The sequence below is a fragment of the Fukomys damarensis genome, unplaced genomic scaffold (assembly GCF_012274545.1).
Source record: "Fukomys damarensis isolate Sample0158 unplaced genomic scaffold, DMR_v1.0_HiC HiC_scaffold_38, whole genome shotgun sequence".
NCBI classification, from domain to species: Eukaryota; Metazoa; Chordata; class Mammalia; order Rodentia; family Bathyergidae; genus Fukomys; species Fukomys damarensis.
This window is the reverse complement of record NW_022900950.1, coordinates 29,436,806-29,452,372: the sequence shown is the minus strand read 5'-3', so window position 1 is coordinate 29,452,372 and position 15,567 is coordinate 29,436,806. Positions and strand designations below refer to the sequence as shown.

The 15,567-nt window shown below is 37.9% G+C and overlaps 1 protein-coding gene across 4 annotated transcripts in view; it reads right to left on the bottom strand.

The window, feature by feature from the left end:
- The window catches only part of LOC104862098 (phospholipid-transporting ATPase IB), a 642,570-nt gene that overhangs the window by 297,012 nt on the left and 329,991 nt on the right, over positions 1 to 15,567 (bottom strand). For all 4 annotated transcript variants that reach the window (XM_010623803.3, XM_010623807.3, XM_010623808.2 and 1 more), the window contains exon 25: positions 8,587 to 8,759. In XM_010623803.3, the coding sequence (XP_010622105.1) occupies positions 8,587 to 8,759 (173 nt within the window). The remainder of the gene's footprint in view (positions 1 to 8,586; positions 8,760 to 15,567) is intronic.

The following is a 15,567-nucleotide window of genomic DNA, read 5'->3' as shown; positions in this document are numbered from 1 at the left end:
ACACACACACACACACACACACACACATATATATATACACTAAAAAAGTGTACATTAATTGCCATTGCAGAGAAATACTGGAAAATCTATGGTAGAAAAATAATTTCAAAATTTTCAGATTTTATAAATTGTTTTTATTCAGGACAATGCCAAAAAGCCATGATATCTGAATACACTCATCTTAGAAGAGTAGTAAGAAAGCCAGAGGGGACCAAAGAAAATTACCTTAATCATTCAAATAATAGCATTCTTTAGAGCTAAATGGAAAAATACAATCTGCCTAAAAATGAACTCTGCCTTAATTGCATTTAATTAACAAGTATGCAAACATATGCTAAACCGTAACACAAACAGCCCAAGAATAGGCTTACAACTTCGACAAGTTAATAACGCTCCCTGGAATAAAATGTCACTGTAGCAAGCTAGCTTGTAATTAAACATGCACAATGCTGAGAAGCCACATCATGAAAGAAACTAAAGAAAAGTTTTATTTTTGCAAGTGTACAATTGGATCCCTACCAATATGGAGGCCAACCAAAACATAAGTGGTGGTGCAATTTTAATTACTGTGTCTGAACTGTTTTAAAATAATTCTGTGTGCACTTTGCAGGCTGAACTATACCACACACAAAATGCCTATAGTCTTGATTTCTTATTATCCATCGTGTCTCATTAATGGGAACAGGCAGGCTGGGGAAGAGACCAAAGTGGAAGAACCAGTTCATTGCTACATGAACTGGGCCATGGGTCAGTTGGCAGATGTACAGAGCTTTGTAGCAAGTGACAGGCTTGAGTCCATAACATGGCAAGAGGACTGTATCAGCTGTGGCAAGGAAGAGCTATGTTAAAATGCTGGGTAGGGCCGGGGATTTGGCTTAGTGGTTCTGCCACCTGCCACAAGCACAAGGGCCCGAGTTCGATTCCCGGTATCAAAAAAAAAAAAAATGTTGGGCATCCTACATCATGCTAAATGGTCAAGAACTGAAATCCTTCACACTAAAATGAAAAACAAGACAAGGATGTCCAGTATCATCACTCCTGTTCAATATAGTCCTGGAAATATTAACAGCAATTAGATAAGAGAAATAAGAGGAATATATAGAAAAGGAATAAGTTAAACAGTCATTATTTGCAGATGACATGATACTCTATATAGAAGACCCCAAAAACTCCACCAAAAGACTCCTAGACTTAATATCCAGATTCAGTGGAGTAGCTGGATAGAAGTTCAACACTCAAAAATCAATAGCCTTCTTGTACACAAACAACAGTCTCACTGAGAGAAAAACCAGGAAAATAATTCCTTTCACAATAGCATCCAAAAATGAAATGTCTAGGAATCAATCTAACAAAAGAAGTAAAAGACCTCTAGTTTGAAAACTACAGTACTCTGAAAAAAGAGATCAAAGAGGATATCAGAAAAATGGAAAGACATCCCTTGTTCCTGGGTAGGAAGAACCAATATAGTGAAAATGGCCATACTTCCAAAACTGCTAATATAGTTTCAGTGCAATTTCAATTGAAATCCCTACAGCATGTTTCACAGAACTAGAGAAAACAATCCAAAAATTAATTTGGAAGCAAAAGAGATCCAGAATAGCCAAAGCAATTCCAGGCAACAAAGACAAGGCAGTGGGTATCAGAATCCCCAACTTGAAACTATACTACAAAGTTATTGTGATAAAAAAACAGCATGGTATTGGCAAAGGAAAAGACCCAAGGATTAGTGGAACAGATTTTCTGCAGAAACAACTCCAGAAATACTAAGTCACATCATTCTTGACAAAGGAGCTAAACACCCTCACTGGAGGAAAGATGGCCTTTTTAATAAACTGTGCTGGAAAAACTGGGTCTCAACTTGCCCAAGTTAAAATTAGACCCATATGTTTCACCATGCACTAAACTAAAATTAAAATGGATCAAAGACCTAAATATTAAAATAGAAACACTAAAACTACTGGAAGATAGGTTAGGTAGAACTCTTGAAGACACTGGAGTAGGAAAAGACTTTAAACAAAACCTCTGTCACACAGTTACAAGCACAAAGAATCAACAACTGGGATCTCATCTTATTAAAAAGCTTCTGCACAGACAGAGAAACCACCAACAGAGCGAAGAATCAACCTTCAATGTGGGAAAAACTTTCACCAGCTGTTCCTCAGACAATTGACTACTATCTAGAATATATAAAGAACTTTAAAAAAATCAGACTTCCCAAATTTAAAGGCCAATCCAAAAATGGATACCTACAACGAGTAGCTATTTCTCAGATGAAGAGTAAAATCAGCAAATAAACACGTGAAAAAATGTTCATTGTCAAGGTCATTTAAGAGATGCAGATGAAAACAACACTGAAATTCCATCTAACTCCAGAAAGAATGACTACTATCAAGAAATCAATCACAAATGCTGGTGGGGGGCATGAGGAAAAAGGAGTCCTTCTCCACTATTGGTGGGAGTTAGACTGATGCAACCACTGTGTAAATTAGTGTGGGGATTCAAAGAATCAGGATTGAGGTTCCAATTGACTCAGGTATTCCCCTTCTAGATATCTTCCCAAAAGATTTAAAAGTATCATGCCACAGCTATATATTTGCACCCATATTTATAGCAGCACAGTTCAAAATAGCTAAATCTTGAAAATAGCACAAATGCCCATCATCTGGTGACTGGATAAAGAAGGCATTTTTTAAAAATACAAAATGGAGTACTACTCAGCCATAAAGAATTATAAACTATAGATGTTTATAGGTAAAAGGCTGCACATTGAGGCCATACTCTTAAGTGAAATAGATAGGACAAATGTGTAAATACTGAATAGTTTTGGTGGTGTGAGAAACTGAAAGTGTAAATAAGAATCAAAATGTATAACAGACAATGTGAAACAGGAACAAAAGGGGAGGAGGAAGTGGGAGTAGGGAAAAGAAAGAAGGTAAATGAAAAAAGGAAAAAAATAGAAACAAAGTCACTGTAAATAGGGAGGGGTTCAGGGGGTTGAAGGAAGGACAGGGGAATGGGGAAAAAATAAGAATGAAGATCTGTCATGTAAAGGTACAAATTCCCAATGATGAATGTCATCATATTGTTCATTAAAATGTACCAATAAACTTAATAAAAAAATTTAAACCATATTATAATAAAGATACAATACCATTAATTCCCCTCACGTCAAACATACTTATCCTGTTCTTGCCATGGTCTGAAGTAGTTCAGGGTGTGTTGTTTCATGATTATCTTTAGTCCACTGTTGCATCAGCCCTAGTTTCTTCAGTATTCTCAGAACATTTACCTTGCATGGTCATTCTGACTTGAGGAAGAGCCAGAAGTCTCATGGTGCCTGAACTGGTTAATAAGGTAGATGAGGATGTGCCACCATAATGTTCTTGAGACTCTTTCATTCTGTTGAATGGCACTCAGCAGCAACATTCACCTTATTTCTGATGATACCTCAAAAGGATACTCATGAAAGAGAACTTCCAGAAAACCACTTCAGAAAGTAGCATGAATAATGGGATAAGTATGTTCAAAGCGATGGGGAGAATTTTGGGAAGACTTCATGGTAATATGTCATTTTTTATTGCAGAAAACTTTAAATTTATTTTTATCACATCTCATTTTTCTGTTTATCTATCTATCTATCTATCATCTACCTACCTACCTATCTATCCATCCATCTATCTGATGTTATCAAATAACCTCTCAACTGTTCCCTCTTGGTGAGGCTAACCAGCCAAAACTACGTTCAGAGTACTAAATGGAGGGATACAGGTTTGTCCCAGCTGGGACAAAGTGGCTACACTACTTTCTCTCACTCTAAGTCAAATACCTTCACCATCTCATCTCAAGCGAAGGGTACAAACCCACTGCATATTTCTTTGTTGCTTACCCTTAAATTCCTTACTATTTGTTGGAAATCAAGTGTCTTTATAAAGGTTTAGCTACAGAAGACTTCACAGTACTATTCATATTTTTAAAATTATCAATTTGAATATCCAGCAAGCAACCAGAAATGGTTTAAACTAATTATTTTTTTCTGCAATAGAACAGCTTTACAAAAAATTTTATGTAGTATTTGACAGAAACTGTTATAATCTCTTGATTTGCATATTGTAAACAGCATGACATCTCTTTCAATAAAAATATATTTTCACAGAAATATCTACATTTTAGCATCAGTTCTCAAAGCGAATCATGAGTTGGTAGCATTGTGAATGTCATTTTCTTTCTTATTATCTGTATTTTCTAATTTTTTTATAAGAAAAATAAATCATTCCTAGAGTTAGGAGTATAAAGTCAGAAGCTTGTTTAAAGGATCCACTAAGCCCACTGCCTTTTTTTCTCTATGTCTTTACTTTCATGGTATTACAGGTTTTTCCATGTTTATCTTTGAATCTACCTTGAGAGACACAAATCTAAACACATCAGGGAAAATAAATGATGCCTTCTTCAACCCTTAATTTGCACATCCAGTGGAAGTCCTTGCTGTGGTGTTTTACTTCTACTCCATCTTCTGCCCTGGGAGGCAAAGCCGTAAATCATATGCACTAACAAAGCAGCACTTGGGGCCACCAGCATCATCTGGATGTGCAGGGAATGTGGAGGGGCCATTGCTAACTTACTCACATGGGGGACCCTGATGATTCTTTCATGACTCTCTTCCTTACGAGACGCAGTCACTTAAGATTCCTGAATGTTCTCAAGAGGTCAACCCCTGCCCCCATAGTCTGTGTTACAAAATTTATCTCCATTTTCACAAAAATAAAGAGCTTCAAAGAAAAAGGAAAAACGAGAAAAAGGGCAAGAAAAAACAGAGAACTCTTTCTTGTACATAGTGAAAATGGTTTACATATTTTCTACATGACTTTTATCCCGCTCGGAGACTAACAAATCCTCTAAGATTTAATGCTGAAAAGGCCTAACCATATCCTACAGTCTAAAAAATAGGGTAGAAGCAAAAAATTTCATGTGAACTGTAGGCATTAGCAAGACTGGATTAGCTGACACAGACAACTAGGTGAGCGTGGGCCCTGACATTATGAGATCTAGGATAAAATACTGACTCTTCCATTACTAGCTGATAACATGGTCAAGGGCAAGACAACATAATTTTTTTGAAACCTTTACTTCTTCTTACATAAAAACAGAGATGATGCTTGTCAAGGATCAACAAATGAAAAGCCTGGAAGTTTTGTAGTCGATTTGATAAATTGCTTATGCGGTTTAGTCTCCTAAGTTCCCTTTCCTATAGTCATGCCAATTGCTGCCATCAAAAGATTCTGACAACTCAGAGGACAGTAGAGCTGTCCACAGGACAATGACTTCCCAAGACCAGTGAATGCACCGAAGGAGAGATTCAGGCATTGGACCATGATAAATTCTGCAGATACATTTTGAATTTAAGGTACCAATGAATGTGGGTGCAAAAGTCTTGGACCCACATGGACTTATGGATCTGGAGCTCAACTGAAGTGCCACAGTGGAAGCCAATTGGATAAGTCGTTGTTCCCAATCCTATCTATTCATCAGAAGCAACTGTGCTTCCAAGATTCCTAGAGTCCCAATTTAATTGTTCCAGGAAAGGGCCTGGGAATCAATCTTTTATTTATTTTCATCTGGCCAATACATTTTGTTCAAATATTTTAAAAAATTCAACAAAAGTTTATTTAAATACTTGAATTCTTTTATGCATTTTTAAAGTAAAGTTCACATAACATAAAACTAATCACTTAAAGTGAAAAATTCAGTGTCATTTGGTACCATCACAATGCTGCACAACCATCTCCTACACCCAGTTCTGCATCATTTCATCATCCTCAAAGGAAAATCCTATACCCATTAAGCAATCGTGGCTCATTCCTGACCCCTGCTCTCTGGCTGTATGAACTTGTCTGTTAGGAATATTTCGTATAAATCAAACCATACAAAATGTGGCCTTTTTGTGTGACTAGTTTCTTTCACTACATAGGCTTTCTAGATTCATCAACACTGTAGTATGTATCATTATTTCCCTTCTTTCTATGAATTAATACTATTCCATTCTATGGATATGCCACATTTTGTTTAGTCATTTATGAAATGATGGAGTTTTGGGTTGTTTCTATCTTTTGCTTTTGTGAGCAATGTTCTTATGAATATGCATGTCCAAACATTATATTTAATATTTGTTTTTAATTCTTTCAAGTATATACCTAGGAATGGAATTGTTGGACATATGGTACCTTATGTTTAATTTTTTGGGAGAAATATTTGTTGAGAAGCTCTCTATATGATTCTTTGTCAAGCTGGTATTGAGAATCACTAATGTATAAGATGAACAAAGCTGTAAGAACAGATAGCATACATGCAAAGAGAAGACATGAAGTGGGAACATGATGAGCTCAAAAGTAAAACCTTGTGGAAACAACATATCAGAAGCTGTCAAAGCCTGTAAAGAACATGGTTCAATAGGGATGTCCACCAGAAGAGAACCCCTCAAGAGAGGAACCATCAGTTGCATATAATAAAAGGAACTGAAAGAGGATACTGCATATGGCAAGAGGAAAGGTCAGGTACATCGGCCTCACTGAGGACCTCATTCCTAGGAAGAACCCAAACCTACATGAAATGCTGAGAAGGGCCGTACTCTAACGTACTCTGTTATTCATTATTTGCATTTACTTGCAAAGACCACATCTTTTCTCTCTATTCTCTCATGATATCTAACAATGTACAATGCAAACATCAAGACCATAATCAAAATCTTGGATTGACCAGTTAACATTTTAAGAAATACTGTGTCAAAATCTCTGCCACCTATAACAGTAAACTGTAGGTGAATACTAACTGGTAACTATTTTTTGACTATATTATGGTCATTCTAGGATTCTAACTACATGGAAAATATATGAGTATAGTAATATATGATTAGGAAAACTATTTGATCTTCATTTCAGCAAAACACTTAATAACCTTTTACACTGTTCCCCTTTTTACTGCCTAAAATACTGCTTTAGTTTAAAGATATTTATCAATTTTTATACAACATTTACTGATCCAAGAATCAGTGTTGATATGAAAATATATAATTACTTCACAGAAAAATTATTTTCCTTAAAGTATTTTTCCTTCTGTTATTAGAGAAAGGGGTAACAGTTACATTTTGAGTGTGAAAAGTGATAAGGCCAAAGCCACATATTAAATTTAGCTTAAATTTAAATACTCAATGAGCAGTAAGTAGATATAAAGTATATGACAGCTTTTCTTCTTTTTTTAAGTACATGTTGATTTTTTTTCATCTTAAGTATGAAATTAGCCAAGAAACATTTCTGAGAGCAGGAAAGTAGTGTACCATCCTAAATTTGTGTTTTCACTTACTGCTTCTATTTTGTAGACACAGTATTTAATTTTAAATTTCCTCTTTTTGTGACAATTGCAGTTTGAACTTCTACTTGCAATGTCCTTAAGCACAGAGACTTGTGTGACACACAAAACACCAAGAAAGCAGCCAAAGCAAGAAGGGGGAAAAGATATTTTTCTTTAGTATTAAACACCTGGAGAGAAAAAAGCAAGTTCCCTTAAAGCCTGAGCATTCTTGGCTTTCTCTTGAGAATACAAATGGATACATTTTAATTCCCCTTTGAAAAACTTTCTGAAGTTTTACTGTGTTTGCTTTGAATTGCAGTTCATGAGACTTTCCTACATTCTTTCTTGTTTCTGGTGCTGCTGTTCACTTCTGTCCACCAATAAGGAGGGAAGCTCCTTGACCAACATGGTGGTTGGTGAGGAGGAGTGACTGCTTACCATGACTGGTGGCCCTGAGATGGAACAATGACAAACTTCATTGCTGAGGAATTCATAAAAACCAAGTTTCCACCCACTCAGAAGCTTCACATCATAGTCACCACTCAGGGAAAAATATGAAGGAAAAAAAAAAAGAATTTTCCCACCACTCTTTCTACCTTGCTATGTGTATGTTCTTGGTCTTTAGTGGCCACTCATCTTTGTAGTAACTAACTGTCTTTATAATTTGGTCTGACTTTCAAATCTGTATCAGAACTGGAGCCAGTAATCAATAGAAACAATAGAATGTAACAATGCCCTAAAAAAAAAAAAGTTCTCAGACTTCATGAAGAACCAATAGATAATACCGCTTGGAACGTAACCCAAAAACTGAGACCCAATCAAAGCTCCTCTTTGATGGAAAAGAAACACCCATGAGCCATCAGGAAAAAAGCATCAGAGACACCAAGTCTTGGAAGCTGAGCTCAGACACCCAGGACACATTACCACATAGGTACCCTGGTACCTTTTCACTTTAGCTTGAGGCTGTTTTCAATCTACTCCCCATTGTGAATACTGCAGGAAGCCCTGCCTCCAATTTCCTTTGTCTCTTAGAAGAGGACAAACAAAATAAAGATGTAAAAGGCACAAAGTGCCTTCTGCAAAATCTGTGAAGCACCAGGCAAAATAAATTGCTATTTTTGTTAAGAAGCTTCTTTTCAAAATACAAAACTTGAAGCCAAGAATTATCATGCATCAATCTCTTTCACAGAAGCATGGGCCACAGTTGTGACAGCACAGACATCCGCACAGCCCGCGCCATCTCACCTGCAGCAAATGACCGCTTTACAGGACAGCGCCAAGTCCAGGAAGCTCCTGCGGACCTCGAAGGACAGCGCGTACTTCAGGGTGTGGCCGTCGATGATGAGAGCCACATCATTTTCCTTGCCCAGCAGATTCCCGAGGTCAGTGCAGTGCTGAGTGATGGCTGCTCTTGTTGCCTGAAACAAGAGCAGAGGGAGAAGCATGGTTTTGCACACTGTATCAAACGGGAATCCGAATCCCATATAGTTGCTTGAAGTGACAACATGCCCATTGTAAGTTAAAATACATAAACAATTAAATTTGGCACACTATGCATTACAAGTCTCTGGAACGCAGCTGCAGCTGTTTATAGGTAAGAACTTCCTCATCCTGAGATTCATTTGACATTTGCAGTGATTGACTCCAGTTGGGGTCCACTGTTGGTTTCCACGGCTGACCTAGTGCATCCAACTCTTCTCCCCTGGAACTTTAACTAAGGATCTAAAAACTGCCTTTCTCCTGTCTTTTCCACCACACACACACACACACACACACACACACTATTTTGCTTCCTTTGGAATAGGAAATATAATGTTGTTTTTGGGAAAATGTAGTGTTACAGATACTTGAATGAAAAGCACTAGCTTGTCTTCAGTTTGCATAGGGTAATTTTTAAAGCATCCAAAGATATCAAGAGATATAAAAATAACACAAAGGGGATTCATTTCTATTCCGAGATCTTCAGATTGAAGCATTCTCTCCATGTATGATCAGGATAAGGAGCTGATCAATTGCACATGTTACAGAAAATATCTAAGCAAACTAAGCTTCCGTACCGAGACACTGCTACCAGCTTAAGCTAGTACCTTGGTGTGGTGTCTGTTGTCATATGGGATTAAACCATAATAACAATCAAGATTAAGATAAAATGAATTGGGTCTTTATATTTGGGTGTTTTGTTTTTTTTGTTTGTTTTTTAGTTCTTTATATATTCTAGATAGTGTAGACCTTTGTCTGAGGAACAGCTGGTAAAAATTTTTCCCACACTGTAGATGGGAAATTTAAAAATGGGCATCTTAAATGAACAGACATTTCTCAGACAAAGAAGTAAAAGCAGCAAATAAAACATATGAAAAAATATTCCACATCTCTGGTCATTTGAGAGATGCAGATGAAAACAACACTGAGATTCCATCTCACCCCAGAAAGATTGGTTGCTATCAAGAAATCAACCAGCCACAAATGCTGGTGGGGTTGTGGGGGAGAAAGGAACCCTTCTCCATTGTTGATGGGAGTGCAGACTGGTGCAACCACTGTGGAAATCAACATTGAGATACCTCAAGCAACTAGGATTAGAAGGCCCATTTGACCTATTTATTTCTCTGCTGGGTATCTTCTCAAAAGAATTAAAATAATTATACTACAGCGATATATGCTTACCTATGTTTATAGCGGCACAGTTTGTAATAGCTAAAACTTGGAAACAGTTCAATTACCCATCAACTGGAAACAGGATAAAGATGATGTGGCTTATATATGTTATATATATAAAATGGAGTCCTACTCAGCCATAAAGAATCAGAAAACTAGAGATATTTATAGCTAAGTGGATGCACACTGAGGCCATACTCTTAAGTGAAATTAATAAGGCACATATGTGTAAATACCGAATAGTTTCTCTGGTGTGAAAAACTAAAAGTGTAAAGGTATAACTGATGTTGTATAATAGGAAGAAAACATCTAAAAGAGTAGGGAAAGAGGGAGGAATAGGGAAAGGTAAAAAGGGAAAAGAAAAAATATGAGAAAAGGAAAAAATGGAAACAAAGTCTTTGTAAACAGGGAAGGGTGGAGTGGGTGAAGGGAGGGCTGGGAATGGGAAAAAATAAGAGCCAAGACCTGTCATGTAAAGGTACAAGATCCCAATGATGAATGTAACTGTACTGTATACCTAAAATGTACCAATAAACTTAATAAAAAAGATAAAACAGTATTTGTATCTTCCCTAGGAATGTTTTACTATAAATAGGATATCTGACTCAAATAAAAGAATGTAATTTTGGCTCATTAAATCTCAGAAAACACAAAAGTCCACTGAAATTACTGTGTAGATGATCATCCTTTGGCTATTAAGTTAAATTTATATGCAGCTTATCAAATGGTTACATGAACTATGGTCTTAAAGCAATGTGTTTAATGAACAGAAATCCTTCTTCCTTTGCTTAAAATGAAGATGAGGTGCTCTTGCAAAGTGAAAAACAGATTCCATCATCTTACTGCTCAGTTTTCTTCCTCAACAAGAAACTTTCAACAAAAATTAGGTACAATTCAGAGGGATGTGGTCTAGAGCCCTGTACTGTGGCCAAACAACCTGAGGTCTAGTCCTAGCTTTGCACTTACTACTCCTATGACCTTGGGCAAGATGCTTAGCCTGTTAAAATAAATTGCAATCTTCTCAACTGTAAATGGGACTAGAAACACTTCATAGCATTTTTGTTATGAACAAATGAACTAATCAGTGTCAAAGGCTTAGGATTGGGCCTGGCACATAATATATGCTCAATAAAATTCATTCTTTTTCTCTCTTACTATTTATACATTAAGAATTTCCTATATTAACTAGATGTGGTGTATGCCTATAATCTCATTCTGAGAGGCTGAGGCAAGAAGATCACAAGTTTGAGCTTAGCCTGGGAAAGAATGATTTAATGAGACCCTGTCTCATAATTTAAAATAAATTAAAAAGGGCAGGAATGTAGCTCAGTGAGAAAGTTGTGGGTATAGTAGCATACTACAAAAAGAAAGGAGGGAAGGAAGGAAGGAAAAAATAATTTCCTATATTGAAGAAAAGATGCATACATTCCACCTCTAAGTAGCAGAATGAATGCCATCATTGATTATGCATCCTTGCAGATGTAATAATAGATGAATAATTAATAGAACAATTAACTATGTGTTCTTACTGTTACTTATGTAGTTATAAATATCAGGCAAACATCCTGAAAACATCTAGGTTTATCTATGAAAACTGCCTGCCTTTTAAAATTTGGAGAAAAGAAATTCTTTTCACTTAGTGTCTGCCTCACTGGAAACTCAGACAGGTCTGGACAACTCTGCTAGGGGTCAATGAGTTGAGAACAGAAAAATCTCCTAAGAAATATGCTATTAAGGGGCGGAACTGGGGATGCGGATTTGGTCCACAGATCACCCTGATGCTGTAGTAGCATTCAGTGTAGGCCATTGCTTTTCACCCAATTATTTCTCTCATGGACATAAGCCTGGATCCAATGGGGGAAAAGTGTCAAAGAGTAGAAGTCCCTGAGATAGAGATCATACCCATGTTTCCTTGTGGTTGTTGTTATATTTTTTAAAGCATGCACATCATGAGTGGAGACCCATAGAGTCATATCAGAAAGATCAGCTCTACTGGAGATAGTTCAGTAGCATGCAGTAGGATAGACTGTATTCTGGGGGGACCTTGAGCATCAGAAATGGGGTTCTGTGGTTTTAATGTGTCCCCGAGTTCCTGTGTTGGAAACATCATCCCCAAAATAACATCACTGAGAGGTGGGGCCTAGAAAACCAAGGCTTTGTCCTCATGGGTGGCTGATACCATTATCCCTGGAGTAGGTATGTGATAAAGCCATTTCCTGCTTGGTGAACTGGCTCTCTCTTCCCCCACCCTGCCCTTCTTAAGGGGATGACACTTCCCAGATGCATTCCTCTCATCTTGGACATCTCAGCTTCCAGAACTGTGAGCCAAATGAACTCCTATTGTTTATAAATTACCTAGTTTGTAGTATGGTATAATAGTAGCACAAAACCAATGAAGATGTAAAGACTGAGAAAGCTTCCTGAGATGTACAAAATTCCCTCCTCCACAAATGTAGGGAGAAACCAAAAAGGCAGCTGGATTTTAACCAGGGCCATGGGGATGGGCACAGGAACATTTGTGGCTACTTTTCCTGAGAGCCTCCTGCTATCTCATCGCCTGTCACAGCCTAGAAAACACAGGTCATACTAAGTTGTTTTTTCAAGGTGAGCCTAAAAATGTGCTACACGAGCCCCCCCCCCCATGTTGAAACCCTAACCCCTGATGTGCTGGCATTAGAATGTGTGGTTTTGGGGAGTTATTTGGGTTATGAAGGTGGAAGGATGGGATTTGTGTCCTCCTGATGGGATTTGTGTCCTTACTGAGAAACAGAAAAGTGTCCTCTTTCCTTTCCTGCTTCTCTCTTTCCACCACCATGTGAGGACACAGCAAGAAGATGGCCATCTGCCAAAGAATGACCTCACCTTGATCTTGATGTGTCAACCCTCAAAACTATGGAGAATACATTTCTGTTGTTAAAGCCACAGAGTCACTGTTATTTTGCTGCAACAGCTGGAGCAAAGTCAAAAGGCAACCACTTGAGTCCCTGGCAATGCAGCACTATTGCTGTTATCACAGACACTTAGACCAAAGGACATGGTCTGGGTCTACAGCAACAGAAGACACAAAGTCAGGGTGAAAGCAAAGCTTTCTATCATGGTCAGTGTCTGGGATAAGCTTTTAACATGATGTTGCAGATGCACACAGAGCATAGAATGGACATGTGAGAGAAAAGTTTCTTAATCTGGTTTTGCTACTAGCACAGAATCCCTGAATCTGGGACATTTATAATGTACAGAAATTTGTTGGCATGATCCTGGAGGCTAGGAATTCCAAGATTAAGAGGCTACCATCTGATGAGGGCCTTCCTGCTGTGTCATCCAACAGTAGAAGGGAAAAGGGAGGGAAAGAGATCAAACCTGAAGCTTCAAGTTCTTTGGTAATTGGCACTAATCCATTCATGTGGTGCGATCCTTGTGATCTAATGACCTCTCATTAGGCCCCACTATCAGCATTAGGGATTAAGACTCCAACAAAAGCTTTAGGGAGCACACTCAGACCACAGCAGTCCATTCAAGCACTGATGCACAGTGGCAGAAGGCAGGACAAGGCCTTTGAGGGGTGGATGCATGTGGGAGTGAGTGGTACCCTGGGCATTTGAACTGCAATCTGTATGTATATAGTGGCCACCTGCTCCCCTTGCAATGAGAGAGCCAAACATTATTGAATTACACTATAACAATAAAAAAATTCACATTTATATTCCGTTGACCAGGGGTTTTCTTACAGTATGGAACATTAATAATTTTCTTAAGCAAAAAAATTAAGTAGTTATATATTAGTTTAATTAAGTAGTTACATCAGTCCCACTTATTTTAATCAGCCAACCAAGATATGGTTATTACAATAAGCTTTCTCCAATGGTAATACAATACCAAGCATATGTGTTTCATGTTATCTACTCTCATAAATCTTATAATACAATCAAGGTGACAAATATATAAAATTAAGGATGAAATAAGGCAAACAATAATCTCCTATGAGCAGTTTCTATACAACACACCATTATAGCCTAGGCTTCTTTGGCTCATTTTTGTGGCTGGCTGGAATTACACTAAGTTGTAAATCTGATGAAGGCAGAAACTCCCTTTGCCAGCCTCTGATCACGCTAACGCATGTCAGGTGCTTAGCAAATGTGTTAGACTCACATATGAACTGATTTAAGTCTTGATTCTAAAAATTTCCTTGTAATATCTAGGAGAGATCACTGATGGGTTTGAAGGGCGTCTCTGACTTCCTTGTAGAATTCTACCTTCCCAGTTCAACTGGTTCTCAATTCTACTTTCTGCTTTTGTCTTGGCCTTTTTGCCTTCAGCTTCCTCTACTCCTACCCTACTTTCCACCTCAGTTTTTCCTCACTTGATCTGCCTGGAATCACACTTTTACCTGGGAGATGGAAAACCTTTGCTACTACTAAACCCTCTGCAGATCCATCCTTCCAGCTCTGCCCTGACTTGTCTTCAGCCTCTACTTTGGTTTTAATTCCCGCACTTTCCAGGCCCACTCAGCAATAATCTTTGATCAAACCCAGACTAGCTGGGCTCACCACACATGTGTGGAGGAATATAGGTCCCTTCTGTGCGGTTCTCACACCAGCTGATGGAAGGTATTCCTATCATAAACAGTTCCTTATTCTCAAATGATCTATGATTCAAAAGTCTATTTGTAAAGTAGTTATTGGACACTTCGAATCCATTTTCTCAAAGGAATGATGTTACAAACTGTGGTTGGATCCTAGGGCCTGTTAATACCTATTTAGCCCAGTTGCTAAAATTTATACTGGGTCTCTTATTTTAATAAAAAACAAATTACTAAAAGTTACAATAGATTTAGGTGTTATGAGGGGCAAAAGGAGTTGGGGCTGGGGATTTTATTCCCAGAAAGATAAGAAACATTCCGAAATCCTTAATTAGAATCTGTCTTCTAGGTGTTAATGTTGAATTATATATTTCCAGTTATTCTTTCATGTCGTATAGTTTCACTTTCCTTTGTAATTAAAAAAAAAAAACATACTATAATGCCAAAAATGAGTGACTATAACTGATGACAGTCCTCTCAGACACACTGAGCAAAGTCTGCCTTTTTTCCTGTTGTGTTCTTGTAGTGAACCTTCTACTTTTTATCTCAAGGTTGGTGCTTGCTTTTGAAGCACTAGTGTTTAAAGGAAAATTTTTCATAAATAAATCGACAGCACACCGTGATCTCAAGGGATGGTTGTGCACACACTCTGTACAGAGACTGCTCTGAGATTCAACTTCTGGTCCCTGAGGTACAGTGGGGACAGAGATCTGCTCCATCTCTGGGCAGAACCTCTAAGGTGGTTCTACTGCTAATATCTTTGGATTTAATAAACAAACCAGGAGAGATGAAAATTTCTAGAACCTGTGTAGAAGACAGGAATCTTTCTTCAGTATCACACCATGCCAACAACAGGGACACATGTCAGGGCAGGAGCCCCACCCTCTGTGAGCTCAGTAGTGCCATAAAGGATTTCATGGATGCCATGGTAGCAGCAGCTGCCTCAGCCCTTGCTTTGATGTTCTACAAATTCCAAGAGGCTCCAAGCTGACCATGCT